Consider the following 17,997-nt stretch of genomic DNA (forward strand, 5'->3'; position numbering starts at 1 on the left):
CTTGCAACTTCATATACAGAGTATATAACAAAATGCTGTATTTAGCTTTGATCCCCTTCCTTCACACTGTTGCCAGTTACTTTTTTAATATGTAAACATATATATCACTCCTTGCTCAAAAATCTTCAATGGCTCCTCCATATCTACCACTGCCCACCTTGCAGGATAAACCTAAAATTCCTTCGTCTGGCATAAAAACCCTGCATAATCTGGCACCATCTACTACTTAACCTTTACCCCCAAAAGTTATGCTCCAGCAGTACTGTACTTTTAGTTCCTTGAAAACACTGTGTTCTCTCATGCCCCTGTACATTTGCAACACTATCTTCATCGCATGGGATGCTCTCAACTGATTTTTTTCCTCCCGAAAGCTCTGCTTAAGACCATCTTTGTTAAGTCTTCCCTCAACTCCTAGGTAGGCATGTCACCCTTTCCTCTATTCCCTACTGCATCTTATATGCACTTCTACTCTAAGGATCGTATTGTATTGCACTTGTATTTCATTCAACAAATATTTATTAAGTTCCTACAGCATGCCAGACACCTTTCTAAATGCTGGGAATATAACAATGAACAAAACTAGGTCTCTGCCCACATGGAACTTTTATACAGTTGAGACAGCGGGGACAAGCATCATAAACTCTTCAACAAGTAAGTATATAATATTTATTGCCATGGAAGAAAATAAAGTAAGGTAAGACAGTTAGGGAGTGCCAGGCCCAGAGGGTAGAGAGGGAGGAGAGCAATGTTATTTTATACAGGGACTCAAGGAAGGCCTTTCTGTGAAGATATTTGAGGAGATACTTGAAGGAGGTCAATGAGGGAATGAGTCACGCAGATACCTGGGGAAAGAGACGGACTAGCAGGAACAATAAAATATGCAAAGGCCCTGAGACAGGATAGTTTGGCACACTGAAGGAATAGCAAGGAGGCCAGCATGGCTGTAAAACAGTAAGCAAAATAGGAAGAGCGAGGAAACAGTAAGAGATGAGGTAGGATTGGGAAAGGAAACAGGTTAAATAGGGTCTTGTAGGCCAACGGAAAGTCTTAGGCTTTTCTGAATGAGATGGGAAGCTACTGAAGGATTATGGGCAGAAGAATGGCATGATCTAACTTTTGTTCTGAAGAATCACTGCAGAAGGAAAAGGGTGGAAGCAGGAAACTAGATAGGAGGCTACTGTAATAATTTTGATTAGAGATAACTGAGACTAGGGGGGCAGTCCTGGCATGGAAAGAAGTGGTCAGCTGGGCATATATTTTGAAGATAGAGCCAACAGGATTTTTGATAGTTTGCATGTGGGTGTGAGAGGAAAAGGGGTCAAGGATCACTTCTTAAAGGGTTTCAGCCAGAGCAGCTGGATGAACAGAGATGCCACTTCCAGAGGAAAGAGTCTCTTGTTGGGAAAGAGGGATCAAGAGTTTGTATTGAGTATGTTAAGTCTGAGATGCCTATTAGATATCCAAGTGTAAATGCAAGTGGGCAAAGAAGTGCTGGCTAGAGGTAAAATTTGAGAATCATTAGCAAGTACATAATATATGTCAAACCTTAAGACTATACAGGATCACAAGGAAGGTAAATGTGGAGAAAAGAAAAGAGATTTGAAGACTGAGCCTCAGATCTCTCCATCATTTTGCATTAGGAGAGTTAAGAAGGAACCAGCAAAGGAGACTGCTACATGTCTCTTCGCTGAATATAAACTTAAGGGACAGGACCAATGCTTAGCATCATGCTTAGCTTATAAAAGATAATGAAATATCTACTGAATAAGTATAAGTATGTGTATGTTTATAACTTTAGCATGGGCAAAAAAAGAGGTTCTAATATCACATCACGAATTATAAAATTGCATATAAACTTCTTTTTATAAGTTTGATGTAAGTTTATCCATGTCAATTTCTCCAAAGCTTTAAAAAGAAAATGTCTCCTGTATACAGTTACCAAAAGCACTAAATTTAAGAATCTTTATAGTGTTAATACAGAGATATATTGAAAACAAACAAACCAGTCCTGAAATGCACACATTCAAACATTTACTGAGTGCCTACTCAGATGCCAGGGATACATTAATGAGAAAAACAGAGAAAACTGTGTCCTCATTGAACTAACACAGATGGACAGATAATAAATAAGATAAATAAATTTAAATGGTATGTTAGTATTAAGCAGGAATGGGCACCACATGAAATGGCAGAGGGAGGGGAGCCAAGGAAGGCTCCACCTAGAAGGTAACTTCTGCATAAATACGTGAAGAAAGAGGGGAGACAAGTAAATATTTTATAGAAAATAGCTTTTAGTCATTGGCAAAAAGTGAACAATTTAAACCAAGAAGATAAACACCATTGGGAATCAAACCCAATAACCTAGATTAACAGAAATAGAAAGACAGCCAACTCTCTGTGTACAAGATCAATGATTCTGTGCAAAGGTCACAGGTCCAGAGCCTACCATATAAATTTTACCTAGGACTAGAATTCCAAATATCAGGGTATTGGGTAGAGATTCCAGTGTTATGCTTCTGGGCATGGATGTGAGTATGCATATATGTGCTTACGTGTATGTTTTGGGGGGACTGTGTGCATGCATTTATATCTATAGGTTTGTATGCATGTTTCTGTGTGTCCTAGAGGGGAACACTACTGGGATAAGTAAGAAAAGAAGATAAATATTTATCAAGCAGTTGCATGCTCCGAGACAGTGCTAAATATTTTCTCAAATACCTCATTTGGTTGGTACAACAACCTTGTGACATAAGCATTACTGTTCTCTTTTATAAACTAAAAAAAAAAAATTCACAGTTACACAGCTGGTACAGTGAACTGACAGAAATCAAATTCCAAAGCCTAGTCTTCCCATTCCTATTAATGTCTTTCTGAACACAGCAGTGTTGAGAGGAACAGACAGCTATTCCTTTCTGAAACTATCCTAAGAGATCTTGTAGAATCTCCAATCTATTTCAAAGGATACCTTAAGCACAGAAATAAAAGCCAATACAGACCCGCCAGCGTGATTAACTGCCAAGAGAAACTGCAAAGGGCCAGGGTCCTGGACAAGATGATCCGAAGATAAAGATTATTTGGAGTGGGAGGAAAGCTAAATCATAATAGTTCACTATATTCATTTATCAAATAAATAATACATTACACATAGATTTTTTTAGGGACTTCATATATATTATTTCACTTAATCTTCACAGTAACTTCTTCCAAGTAATTTTTTTTTAATACAGAAACTGGGAATGGAGGGATAACATTCCAGGAGTAAGGCAGGCACAACGTGAACAAGTTCGGGAGGTGGAAACAGGAGGAGTACCTTCAAGGAGGCAGTGAATAGTACAAATTGGCTAAAGCGTAAAGAGAGATGAAAGGTTATAAGAAAGGATGAGACTGTAAAGGAAAGATGGCATCAAACAGAACCTGGAATGCCAAGCTAAGGAGTTTCAACTTTATTCAGGAAGCAACAAGGGTCGCTAAAAGTTTCTGTGTGATCAAAACTATGCTTCAGGAAAATTACTAACAGTTACCAGGCCTAAACTGAGGGAATAAAGGGGAGATGGGAGGAAAAGAAAAATGGAAGAGGTACTACAGAGAGAAAATTCACAGAATTTGGCCTGAGTGACTCAGGATATGATGTTCTAATAACTGGAATAGCAACCTAAACAGAGGATTAGACCTTTAGATGGGGGGGAAGATATAAAACTATGCAAACATCATTTACATACACAACAAAAAAACGGAGTGAAGGAGAATGAATCAAACTTACGCTTAAAAATATAACAGTTTCAGTGTTGACAAGCTTAGAATAAAAGTAAAATGCTGTTATGCCATCTAATTATAGATAAACAGACAATCCTATATGTGTTCTTTTTTTTTGGCTGCACTGCGAGGCATGCGGGATCTTAGTTCCCCGACCAGGACTCAAACCTGTGTCCCCTGAAGTGAAAGTGCCGAGTCTTAACCACTGGACCGCCAGGGGAGTCCCAAGACAATCTTATGTAATGTTAACATATAAGGTCTTTCAAATTTTCATATAATGTTTAATTTTAATTTTTGCAGTAAGATGAAAGTTGCACAAAATTCTGAAAACATATACAGTACTGGTGCAAGTTAAACAAATTCATTTTGGAGACACATACGAGTTTCAACATGAGTTTCGTACTTAATGATCTGCATGTCCCTAGTCTCAACCTCCTGCATAAAAAGAGGTAATTATAATGCTTCAAGGACTACTGTGACTATTAGCTGAGGTCAAGCACTTACCACAATGCCTAGAACAGAGTAAGCACTCAGTAAATAGTAAGTAGTAGTGCCCCTCCTTGGTTAGAGATTCCTAAAAATTAGCATCTGTACACAATTCCCTTCACTCAAGCCATTAGGTCCTGACCAAAGATAATCTGTAATTTAACAACTAGATACACCAGAGAAGCTCACTTTTTTTTAATGAGACTTTTATTAAAGAAATAATACATTTCTACTAGAGGAAATAGATGCACAAACACCTGACCTTTCTATACCTCGGGCTGCACATCTCTAAAATGAGGGGTTTGAACTATTTCAAATGGGGGGGCACAATTTGGGGTTCAGCTAACCAGAGATTTATTTTGTCTGGCTTGCATAGTGTTAGGAAAAATGTAGCCAACATCTAGAAACTGGGAGAGTTAATAATAAATAAATCCGTATTTCTGGTTTCTCTTTAATAATCAGAGACCTGGCAACGTGGTTCTGAGTAGAAACTGTAGACAGACACCCTCTTTCGAAATCCTAACAATCCCCACCTGGCTTTAACTTCACTATGCCTGGTCTCTGTAGACTGGAGTTTGCAATGCCTTAACTAGTTAATCTTCTAGGCTCCCGTAGCTTTAAGATCTTGAGAGATAACACCTGAAATGTTTTAAAATGCACGTGGCAACATTGATTTCAAATGTTTTTAGATATTGCTACCCGTGGCCAGTTTAATCTCATAAACACTACAAGAACTGGATATACATTTATATTAAATAGCTGTTCATCAAGAAAACTATGAATATATACTTTACCGATTATCACCACTGCTTACGTTACAACGTGCCAGGCACTATAGCAAGTCATCCAATCTTTCCACAACCACTCTGTAAGATTAGAATAACTACCATTACGAATTTATACAAAAGGAAGCTGAGGCTCAGAGAGGTTAGGTGATTACTAAGAAAGTGGCAGAAAATGTTTTCAACATGCTACATTTTCATTTATCATTCAACCAATTTCTAGATACCTAATAAATACTTCCTATAAAAAATCTTACACAAGAGCTCTCTCTCGTTCCTTTATCTTTACAGTTCTCAATGGAGAAAGGAAGAGAAAAACTGCCGTAATCACACATGACCTTCCAAAAGGTTTCCTATTCACCCTCTTCAGAGTATGTCAGATTGCCCCAGGTGTACAGTAACAAAAAAGGAGGGGGGGGGGGTACCTAAGAACCACTGAAGAGAAAAAAGTTACATAGCTGTTATTTCGCTCTCTAGTTGTCACCTCGAAAGCACCACTGGAAAGTTATACATTTATATTTATGATACTATTGAGGCAGAGAATGAGACACCAATAGGCATATGGTGACTGCTGGAATATCTACTAGTAAGTAGGGTTTTCCAATGCATAAATTAACATGATCAGATAACTAGATTGTCAAGCAACTTTTCTCATTCCCAATAAATGATAAATTACCTTTCAAAAATATAATGAGATTCTATAATCCCACTCAACTGGTAATCTTAAAAAAAAATCAACACATTGCATAATTCCTAGCAGAAATCTGGTTCTACCTAAGAACAGGCACTATGATATCACCCTGGGACCTGGAGGTCAAAGAAACAGGGAATAATAAAGTCTCACTAACACTGCACTCCTACTCCATCATGGAAATAAGGTACTGTGCAATCACCAGTAAAACATAAACGAGGTAACAGCACTCAGTGAGCACTTGAGTGGGCAAAGGACTCCAGGAATCCAGTATAGTTTAGGTGGCTAGCCTAAACTCAATGAGCAAAGAACTGTTTTGTGGTTATAAAACCTGAACAACATAAAGTACAACCCTTGACAAGGCATAAAGTCAAGGTTAAAGCATGAATTCCATGGTAACTCCTCAAAAATGCCCTACTAGGTAAGATGCAGCTCCTCAGTGTGAAAGTCTACAGAACATAGTTAGGGGCCAATTGTTTTACACAAGTCATGTGCATAATAATTATCATACAGTTATCTATATTGCTATCATATTAATCACCTCCGACTGAAGCTCAGGCCGGAACAAGAAGTTAGGAAACTACTGTACATGAAAAGGCAAGTTTCGCAAGGTATTGCCAGGAAACCTCCATGGGCTATAGAGAGACGTCACCAAGTTGCAGGCAGGATCTTCCTGTGGTTTGCCTTGCCCACTTCTGGTTTCAGTTTTGAACGTGTGCTGATCCCTAAGCTCCCTACAGCCCCCTTCTCAAGTAGCAAACCAAACAGAAGCACATATGGCAGAAATCTCTCCTAGGATAGGCCAGTGGTCCCTACAGCTACAAGAAACTTAAAGGCTCCTAAGCTGACCAAGAGAGACTAGTATGGCAAGCAAATGAAAGGCCCAAAGCCAGGTGGTGACAGAACTAAGGGCTACATGGACAGGCCATATATGGGATAAGGCTACTACTTCTGATAACAGCATCAAGGAAGCCAAAATGGGACTCAGTCATGACCCAGAGTTTTTCAAAAAAAAAAAAGTTGCACCTAGATATAAAGAAGTTGCACCAACACAGGTGCATGTATATGGGGTGTGTGTGTGTGCGCACGTGTGTGTTTTCTAAGAGAACCGTTAACATGCACAAACCCACAGGAGCACAGCCAAGCAGACAGAAGAATAACATTTTTTGTGAAACCCGAAAACAGTACTAAAGATAAATTTTTATAGCATTCCAACATTCTAATTTTATTGACATTAGACCATAACCAATTTAGGGATAATTATTAACTTCTTGACAACAGAAATGTACTCATCAGTTCTTCCCAATATACCAACTCACAGGCAACTTGGTAGAGAAAAGGACATGGACTTTGGCATCTTAAAGACCTTCTGAATACCTGCCCCTGCCCCTTTGAACCCTGAGCAAATAACCTTTCCGTCTGCTTCTTTGCTAAAATAGGAATTAATAACAAACTTCTTCATGAAATTGGATTAAATGAAATAATTTACAAATTATCCTAACACAGCACCTGGAAAAGAGTAAATACTCAACGAATGTTAGTTCACTTCCCCCATCTACCAAGAAAATTTTTTTATAAAATAAAACTGTCCAGGGACTTCCCTGGTGGCACAGTGGTTAAGACTTCGAGCTCCCAATGCGGGGGCCCTGGGTTCGATCCCTGGTCAGGGAACTAGATCCCACATGCATGCCGCAACTAAGAGTTGGCATGCCACAACTAAGAAGCCCGCGTGCTGCAATTAAGGAGCCCGTGAGCCACAGCTAAGACCCAGCAAACCAAATAAATAAATAAACATTTAATAAAATAAAGAAATAAAACTGCCCAAATTCAAAACCAAGAGGTTCTGTACCACTCACACAAATGTTAACAATATTTTAAGGGATCAAAATTATTCTTTTTACTATATTCCTCTGAAACAAAACACTGAATTTTTTTTAAAGTCAACTTTCTGAATACAAACAATTGGTGAAAACAGGCAGAGCATGTGGGAATTCACTGTATTACTCTTACAGTTTTGTGTGTGCGAAGTTGTATCAAAATTAAAAGTTACCCAAAAAATTGACAGAAAAATTGACTTTATTTCTATGTGCACTCAAAATGTTACCCAACCTAACATTTGGTTGCCCTTATTTTTGCAGATAGGATAGTCTTCAACAGTTAGAGAAAGAGAGGCTCTCACAGAATAAGACAAATATTGTATAAAATTCACTTACACAAATAGTCATTTTTTGATAACATTCCTCATACATAAATACACTCTCCAGAAAAGTAAACCATTATAAGGCCAATTCCCTTTGTCCACCACTGACATAACCAATGTTGTTTATCTTTTCAAACATCTTTCTGTGCATTTTTCCATATACATATACAGAAGTCACATATAACTATACATACCACCCTAACAACTGGCTTCTTTCTTATTCAACGATACCTCTTGAAGTTCTTTCCTTTCATACTATAGATACATCTCATTCTTTTCAGCTGTTATAAAATATGTATATGAACATACTACTTAGCCATCATCCTACTGATGGACACTTAAATTGCCTCTGTTTTGTTTTACCAACAAGGTAACATTAAACATGTTTGTATATACCTCTTCTGCAACCGTGTGTTTCTGTAGGGCAGATATGTAGAAGTAGAAATGCATAGGGTATACACACTTAAATTTTTAACATATTGCCAAAATGCTCTCCAACACTGCTTACCAATTTAAACTCAAGCAACAGTGAAGAAAGTACCTGTTTACCTAAACCCTCACCAAATACTGAAATCAATGAGCTCTTCTTTTCTCACAAACTAATGACTTTTTAAAATCTGTATTTCCCTGATTAATTTTTGTTAAACCTTTCCAGTATTTTCTTATGTTTACTGGCCTTTTGTATCTTCTTTTCTGTGGAATGCCTATTCATATCCTTTATTTTTCTAATGGCCTTTTCCTTTTCAAAATTTGGATGAACTTTTTATATACTTTGGACACTAACAAATAAGGAGTATAGATAGTAGGCTAAGAGTAACAGAGCTAGTCTGCCCATGGCTCACTCGCTGTCTGATCTTGACAAGTTACTTAGTTTAGCCTCAGTTAAACTAAGGCCTCCGCGCCTCAGTTTCCTCATCTGTAAAAATGTGGATAATACCTGTACTTATAGAGTCACCGTGAGGATTTAGTTAACATACTTAAAGTGCTTTATCTTTTTTTTTTTTTTTAAACATCTTTATTGGACTTAAAGTGCTTTCAAACAGTGCCTGGCACAGTATAAGTGTTATATAAGTGGGGTTTTTTTTCCTGTAGGATTTGCTGCAAGTATCTTCTCCCAATCTATTTATCTTTTAGCTCCTGTTTATAGTTGTCTTCATTTACTTTTCCTCAAACAATTCTTTTTCCATCTCTATTCTAATATCAGAAATTATATACGTAGACGAAACAAACAAAAGACTGCCCTCACTGGATCTCATAACCAACTTCTCCTCAAGAATAAACAGAGACATCAGCCAAAGCATCTAAATTTTAAAAAATCTTTCCGCTAAAAAGATAGCTAACTTCCTTACTGCATAAAGCATTCCCACAAATCAGTAAGACGACTGATAATCCAGCAGGAAAAAAGGCAAACCAAATAAACACCAAAAAATGGGGGAAAAAATGGCTCTTAAAAATACGAAGAAAGGGGTTTCCCTGGTGGTGCAATGGTTAAGAATCCACCTGCCAATGCAGGGGACAGTGTTCGAGCCCTGGTCCGGGAAGATCCCACATGCCGCGGAGCAACTAAGCCCCTGCGCCACAACTACTGAGCCTGTGCTCTAGAGCCCATGAGCCACAACTACTGAGCCCGCGTGCCACAACTACTGAAGCCCGTGTGCCTAGAGCCCATGCTCCGCAACAAGAGAAGCCACCACAATAACCAGCCCGCGCACCGCAATAAAGAGTAGCCCCTGCTCGCCGCAACTAGAGAAAGCCCGCGCACAGCAACGAAGACCCAACACAGCCAAAAATAAAAATAAATAAATAAATTTATTTTTAAAAATATGAAGAAATTCTCAACCTCATTTAGAAGTGCAAATTAAAACTAAATATTAGGTGTTCCTTTTCATCTTACAGACCAGTAAAGATCAAGAAGTTTTAAAATACACACTATGGGGGTGTAAAGAAACAGGCATTCATATATTGCTGCTGGGAGCATAAACTGTTATAGTTTCTATGAAAAGCAATTTGCCACTGTCCTTTGAACATAAAAATGCACATACCACTCAATTCATCAATTTAACATCTAGGAATTTATCCTACAGACACATGCATTCATATGAAAAATATAATACCTACAAAATTATTTACTGCAGTAATGTTTGTAATAGCAAAGACTGGAAATAATCTAAATGTCCAGTCCAGGGGACTGGCTAAATAAACTGTGGTATATAGAGATGATGAAATTTTATGCAGCTGTTAAAAAAATGAGGCAGTTTCCCCCTCCCTCCCTCCCTCCCCCCCATATATATACACACATATATTTATGAAAAATCGTCAAGCTACTATTAAGTGTAAAAAGGCAAGATGCAAACAATGTGTATATTTTGTTGTGATATGTATATTGGTGAGACAGAGATATTAATACTCATACATTTAAGTATAAATGCTTAAATAATCTCTGTATGGATACAAAAGAAATTAATTGGTAATGCTTGCTTCTGAAGAGGGAATGGCTAGGGGAATAAAAGAAGTGAGAAAAATTAACTTTTTAATGTATACCCTTATGTACCTTTTGAATTTTGTACCAAGTATTTGTACTATCTAATCAAATGAACAAATAAACCTTTAAAAATAATCAAATGAAAACCTCCCTGTGATCACACCAAACTTTCTACTGGTACCCTTTATTCTTTTTTTGTTTTGTTTTTGTTTTTGTTTTTGCCATGCCACACGGCATGCAGGATCTTCTCCGATCAGGGATTGAACCCGTGCCCCCTACATTGGGAGCGCAGAGTCTTAACCACTGGACAGCCAGGGAAGTCGCTGGTACCCTTTAAATGGCCATGCATAGCAGGTTGCTAACATTCAGGTAGTTGGTGGCTTGTCTGTTCAATGGGCAAAAGCAGAAGCTCACCATCCTAGCTGCCCATTAACAAACCCTGTGGAATGTTTTAAACCTACAGGTGCCCAGGTACCACCCCAGAAATTCTGATTTAGTAGGTCTGGAGTAAAGCCTGGGCATCAGAATTTTTTAAGTTCACAGGTGACACCGATGGGCAGTCAGGTCTGAAAACAGCTGAGTTAGAGCATAACAAAAAAAGGTAAACATCCAGCCTCAGTCTCCACCTAGATTACAACCACAGTTTCATCACTAACCCTAACTACTTCACAAAGTTCTTAAAAAGGAACAGATGAGAGTATGTAGCTGGCACAGTGAAAATCTATTACTACTTCTGGACATTATCATTAGATAGGCAGTGTAATCTCCATATATTAAACACAGCACTTTTGCAACACTCATACTAATGAGTTCATCCTATGTAGCATTTTAGCAAAAACTTTGATAGTAGTGGACTAGTGGCCAACAGGCCATTAACTGTGTGACAGTGGAGTCTCTGAGTGTCAACTTCTTCATTTGTAAAGTGAGGGGACTGAACAAGATATGTTCTCTACCTTCCAGCTCTAAACTTTTATAATTCGCTAAGAATACAGTTGTCTAAAAGCAACTATTGCTTTAGGATAAACTAGTAAGAACCTTTTTCATCTCATTCACTGCTTAGGCCCATTTCACAGTCCAGTAGGTTGGTGCCCTGACACACACTCAGATGTGTACTGTGTACTGCTGAATAAAGTAATGGTCACAAAAAAAAAAAACTTGTCAGGATTCAAACAATCTTATCTAATAAATCTTCGTGCATATTACACACAATAAGTACACTAAACACATTTAGTATAGTGTTTATTACAGTATATTGCATATTACACATGATAAGTATACTAAACACATTTAAGCACTAAAATAAAAGCATCCAATGTACTGTCTTAAAGTATTAATAAATGTTTCAAGTTAAAAGGCAACAATCAAAGACTCAGTGCTGGACGGGATGTTAAAGACCACAACCAAACCCTTCATTTTACAAGTAAGAAAACAGAAGCTCAGCAAAGTTAAAGAATTTGCCCAAAGTCATTCTGTCATTAATGATATTCTTAGAACTAAGCTCACTGTAACAAATTTGTCAAGTACTGTTCATTCATGTTTGCATGTCTATTGGTATAGCCTTATAAAGTATATTATTTTAGCTAGGGATTTTGGTGAAAATAATGACATACAAAACTAAAGATGTATTGCAGAAATTTCTTTATATACATAAAAAGTTTCTTAATTTACATTAATTGATTACTATACAACAAAACTGATAGCAGCACTCAAAAGAAAACAGAATTTCATTAGATAAAACATAATCTGCTATTATTGTCAAATAATTTCACAAAGCACATTAGCAAGAAATAGGATTAGCATCTATGATTAAAGGATAAAACGATAGTTTTATTTCAGCTACGTTAGTTCCACAGTCTCTTAAGAGTCTATTCAAAGAGTTCTAAGTTAAAAAAGAAAAATTCTATGAACTCATTGAGGTTTACGTCCTGTCCTCCTCAGAGCAAATGATTAGCAGACTGCTCTGTGAACTTTTACAAAGAACCCTTTTCTCTCATTTTGATCCATCTGAAAGATGGATTCTTCTTCCATCTTAAATAACTCATCATCTCATTTCAAATTTCTGACAATAATGAGTTCTTAGCATGAACAAACCCTTTTTTAATCTCTATTAATTTATTAAATAACATCTCATTTCAAATGTCTGATAATAATGAATTCTCAGCATGAATAAACTCTTTTTAATCTCTCCCTCTCAATTCAATTGCATTGGTCAATAAAATGTTTTGATTTATATTTTATTACCAAAAAATTGAAACCTCCCATGACAAATAAAAATATTTAATGTGAAAGGTGGGAGTATTAGATTTTTCTTTCACAGGCTCAGGACCAATTAGTAACAATATTCATGGAATACGGTCAGGTAATAATATTCAATCCCCTAATAATAAGCAATCAGAGCATTCAGATAAATTTAATCCTTTTCCTAATAAGGCAACTTTGGCATCAATTCAAACCTAAGCTCAGTTGGAACTGTGATTTTGAAAGGGATGAACTTCCTGCCACAGACCCATGTAGTTTTTTTTTAATAATACTATCATCTTCTAGTTTGTTTAGCTGTAAAATTTACAGAACACTTTCACATATAGTACATATCTCAAATCCTCCTCAGGATAACATAGTGAGAGGTAAGGCATTTTCTAAAGGCCTATTTTGTTCTAGGCACCATGCTGACACCTGGACATTAAAAAAAAAAAAAAAAAAAAAAAAAAGAATGAATTCTACCTTGGAAGAACTCACAGTCTAATGGGGGAAGTAAATGATTTCTATACACTGTGTTACAAGGAAATCAACAACAACTTGTGATTCCCCAGCGGTACAAAGGCCTAACACATTCTCTCCAGGAATGAGGGTAGCAGTGTCCCACAAAAAAGGCTTTGGTCAGGAGATCACATGGAGCAGGCTTCTGAAGGATGAGTAGGAGTTCCCTGACATAAATATGGGGTGGAAGAAAGGAGAAGACACTCCCAAGCAGAGGGAACAACATGTACAAAATGGCTAGTGATGAGGTATTATTCCCATTTTAAAGGTGAGGAAGATAAGCTCAAAGGTAAGTGAGCTGCCTAAAGTCACATGAATAATAATTAACAATGTATGAAACAGAATTCAAGTCTCCTGATTTTAATCAGCTTTGTACATCAGGAAATGCCAGCACATGTTGGACCAGAACATAAAATAAACATTAAGTTTTTAGCTACTACTTTATTACTCCTTCCTAAGAGATGGCCCATATCTGATTCAGTTCCTGGGGGGATGAAGAGAATGATCGGGGAGGGGATTTATTTAATCCTCAAATCAAGCCTGTGAGAAAGAGGTGCTTTAACTACCCCCACTTTACACAGAGAGACACACAGAGGTTAACAGAGAACAGAGAGACACACAGAGGTTAACAAAGGTCAGAAATTAAGTGAGGAATCAAACCCAGGTGACTAACCTGACCAAGCCTCTAAACTCAAGCACTTAACCATATCCCACGGATCCTACACAGGGAGACCACGTGAGTTCTGGGACGTATCGTGGTCCCACAGATCTCGTACTGTACCACACATCTCAACGTTCACACAAATCCTCATTGGCTCCCTTATCAATCTGGTCTCCCTTGAGCAGGTCAACCCATGCATAAAGTGGTCTGGGCTCTTTGAGCAACATTTTTACAACATGATTTAACTGGATGAGAGCAAACTTAACAAAAAGCAGTAACCAAAAAGGAGGACATGACAAAATAACAGCATGAAGCTTGAAAGTATAAAGGAGAAAGCCCCAACTCCCATCTTTCACTTGTGTATGGGTTTTTTAGGGGGATGGGGCCCATGTCAAAGTGCTTCAAGAGGACTAACATACTGGCCACTCATTGCACAGGAGTTCACACCAAAGGATGGAGTCTGGAGTACAACCTTGCTTTCCTTGATCAAAGGTTCATACAACTCTGAAGACATCCAACAACTAAACCTGGCTCTTTAATATTAATATTTGGAGCTGCCGTGGTTTCCTACTGCACTAGTATGACCTCAAGGAATTAGGGATCCGCACATAAGCTCAAATACTGTAGCAACACTGGATTTGCTAATGTCAGTTGATTGTTTGAAAGTGACCACAAAATGTCATCTCACCTTGTGAAGTATACGGGGAATACATGGGATATATGGAAATATATGGGAAATTTAATAAATACTGGAGTGATACACCTAAAGAAGGTTGTGGACTACTATTCTAGAACTTTAGAGAGATATAAATCCAACCCTCCCACTTTCTGCTGGAATAATCTGGAGTTGAAGGGTCCTACCCAAGTCCAGTAGAAAGAACATTTCCTTTCAGGCTCACTTTCAGACCGATGAATCTATAATTCCCCAAGTCAAAGGCTCTCAATCAGCAGTTGGAATCTGCCAGCACATCTCCAGGCTGGTGGGCACATCAGGCTTTCCTCCGAGGTCTCTCTCCCAGCATGGTGAAAAGGAAAGCTGACACAGTTACCCACACCCCCAAGCTGCTTAATATCTGCACAGTCAGAACCGCTATCATCCCATTTCTGTGACTTTAGCACCTGCTAATAATGACACTTCCAGCCCCCCAGCCCCCAACCTGCAAAACCCACATGTCAGTTTCAGGGAAACAGAAAACAGCATCTCTTCACAGGGTTCTGAAGGTCAACCAACTCTAGATTACACCAGCTAAAAGGAGGGCAGAGAAACAGAGAGGGGAGATGGGGAGAAGCTTCGTATATAAGTTTCCTAATACCTTTTTTCTATGAAACAGACACTCCAAGACCTGAGCTATAAGCTGAGCAATTCAAAAAGCAAGAAGCTGACTGCGATAACAGATGTAATACTTCGACTATGGTTAAAGAGGTAATATCATTCCCAGCAAACTGGATGTTCAATCTCCAAGTCTGGGTAGTGGGGTTGCTCTCCCATAGAAACAAAGTTGAGTTTTTTTATTTGTAGGCCCAAGTTTCACTCACAGTGATATCACTTACTGTGCTATCTTTGCCATGGAGCAGGTGAAAGTTCAGGGCAGCTAAATCCTTCTGGAAACAGCCCGACCCTAACTCTCGATTCCAAGATATGTGTATATGTAGTTCCATGGTATAACCCGCAGTTATGTAAATCAGCGAGACTCCAACAGACACTGCCTAGCATCAAGTGACACTAAAATATAAAGTAGTGAAAATCTGAAAAATCAGATCAGTGGGGGGGTGCTCTGGCCCATTCATTTATAGTTTTCCCAAATATTAAATTAGATATATGCAAATATTAAGCATACGACTTAATTTGAATACCGAAAAGATTTCATACCCTAGTAGGTTGTGTTCGGATCTTAGATATAGACAAGATCTCATTCTCTGGTGTCATTTTTCCAGGTTTTAAGAACTGTACTCTCTTAAGAACCCCAGCACTACTTCTGGAAATAAAAAGGTGAGAGAATTTAACATGTCTGCTTCTGAGGTTTAATAAAACCCCAAATACTTGAAAGGGGGATCAACTTGAAAAAGGATAGTGGGGAAATCCAACCTCAATTAATAATATCACTATTCAGGAAGAGGAAAATTTTACATCCTGTGCAAGAAAGAGCATTGTTAACCATTTTAATGCAATTCGATTTTCTTCATACAAAGTAAAAAGTACTCCTCATGACTAAGGGCTATTTACATGAAACGTGAAGCATGTAGCATGTTTCCAATCTGAGGATACTGAATCAAGAAAGCAAAGCTAATTTTCGACCAGAGCAAAAGTAAACTGTATTGATATATCTTACAAATAGCCAAAAAAAAAAGTGTTTCCTCTGAATAAACTACAGTACTGTGAAAAAACTGGCAATCTGACGCCAAAGGGTCATTTTTTAAAAAAATAAATGTCCAAATGACTGAATTCAAATGGTCTGTCTACAGTAATGCTTAGGGCCTCTCAGCAAAACTGTGAAGGCAACTAGGATGGCTCACTCACAAAAGTAACAATTAAAGGCATAAGAAAGAAAGGAATTAAGTGGGTTAAGTGCGGGCTGGATGACTGTTTTGAGACCTGCTCACAGGAAGCCACTACATCCTGCCTGAAGTCCCTGTCAGTCACGCTGTCTCTCGATTCAAGTCCCCGCCGCAGCGAGGTGGGGCGAGTACAGGTGTCCGGCCCCAGCCCCTCCCGGAGCGCTCACTCGCGAGCACCCGTGCGACAGCCAGTCGTGCCCCAGGGCGGCCCGTTTCCTCCAGCCCTGGGCGCCTTTTCCACCCTTGCCCCGGCTCGTGAACCCAGAAAACAGGCAGCCCCCTCCCCTCGGGCCAGCCCCAGTTCCCCGCCCTCCTCCTCCTCCTCCGGCCGCGCCTCCCGGTAATTACCGCCCGGCTCCCACCGCGGGGCCGCTCCCGACGCCAGTAGCCGCCCGCAGGCCTGCGTAGGAGGGCAGCCGGAAGCTCCTCACGCCCCCGGCTCACGCCCCCGGCCGCAGCCCGGGCCGGGGCGTCCCAGCTTCCAGGCCGCGCCCCAAAGCCGAGCCCCTCACGCCGGCGCTGCCCCCGCCCCCCCCCCCCCCCGTCCCCGGCAAATTCCCGGCTCTCCACTCGCTCCGGACTGGGGCAGCCTCAGCCCACGCCGCCCCGTCCGGGAGACGCCTCCCCCAACACACCCCCCTTCCAGCCTCCCCGGGCCGGCCTTCCCCGCGCGCCTCGCCCGGCCCCCGCCCAGGCCACTCTTGGCCCCGGGGTCCCAGCGCGGCTCGGCGCCGCCACCCCCACGCGCCCGCCGCCCCCTCAGCCCCGCGGCCGCCAGCGGCGCCGCCGCCGCCGGATGGGTTCCCTCACCCCGGCCCCCGCTTACAGATCTTGCCCCGCAGGCTCTGCAGCACTCGGACGTCGCGACTGTCCTCGTCCCCGGCCTCCGGCTCTGCCGTCGCAGTCGCCGCATCGGAAGAAGCCGCAGCAGCAGGCGCCGCCGCCGCCGCCATGGTGCCGCCCGGCCTGTGCCGCAGCCTGGCCGCCTGCGTAGCGGGGCGAGGCGGAGCCCAGCCGCGGCCTCCGCGAGGGCGAGCCGAGCGCCTGGCCCCGCCCCCGGGCCGCGGCCGGGCTCGCCGCGCCCCGCCCCGCTCCGCCCTGCCCCCGCCCCGCCATGGGCCCCGCAGTCGCCGCCCCCGCTCTCCCCGAACCCGGGCAGCCAGGCGCGAACCCACCTCTTGGCTTTCCTCTTGGCCCCGTCAAAGCCCAGGCTCTAGCCAAGTGTGGCTCCGAGTCGTGGCTATGAGCAGCCTCAAAACCCCACTGAGAAAACACCGGCCCTCCCGAGATTCCCCAAATCCTCCTGGGAATGACTCCCCCCCCCGCCCCCCGCCGTCAGCGGATTTCCACATCTAATGCTCAAGGGAACTCCCTGTGGGAAGAAAAGAGAATGGAATTTGACAGTTGCGTGGACCTCCAAACTACCTTATTCAGAAGGAGCCGAGGTGCCTTAGAGACTCCGCCAGGAATGTCCACATGCCCTCACCCTCAAACCAGACGCCACACGCACACAGATTCTTACTTTTAAGTCAGAACACTGTTCATTCCGCAAAAGCTGGTTCAAAAAAAGGTCCCTCCCCCCAATCTCAACCTGAGTGCAGCGCCGGAGACCCTCCCATAGAGAAATGT

The 17,997-nt window shown here is 40.9% G+C and overlaps 1 protein-coding gene across 3 annotated transcripts in view; it reads right to left on the reverse strand.

Moving 5' to 3' along the window:
• RASA2 (RAS p21 protein activator 2) overlaps nucleotides 1-17,368 on the reverse strand; it is a 114,263-nt gene extending 96,895 nt beyond the window's left edge. For all 3 annotated transcript variants that reach the window (XM_059920192.1, XM_059920191.1, XM_059920193.1), the window contains exon 1: nucleotides 17,195-17,368. In XM_059920192.1, the coding sequence (XP_059776175.1) occupies nucleotides 17,195-17,321 (127 nt within the window). In that variant the 5' untranslated portion in view covers nucleotides 17,322-17,368. The remainder of the gene's footprint in view (nucleotides 1-17,194) is intronic.
• Between the last annotated feature and the right edge of the window lie 629 nt (nucleotides 17,369-17,997).

The sequence above is a fragment of the Balaenoptera ricei genome, chromosome 4 (genome assembly GCF_028023285.1).
Source record: "Balaenoptera ricei isolate mBalRic1 chromosome 4, mBalRic1.hap2, whole genome shotgun sequence".
NCBI lineage: Eukaryota > Metazoa > Chordata > Mammalia > Artiodactyla > Balaenopteridae > Balaenoptera > Balaenoptera ricei.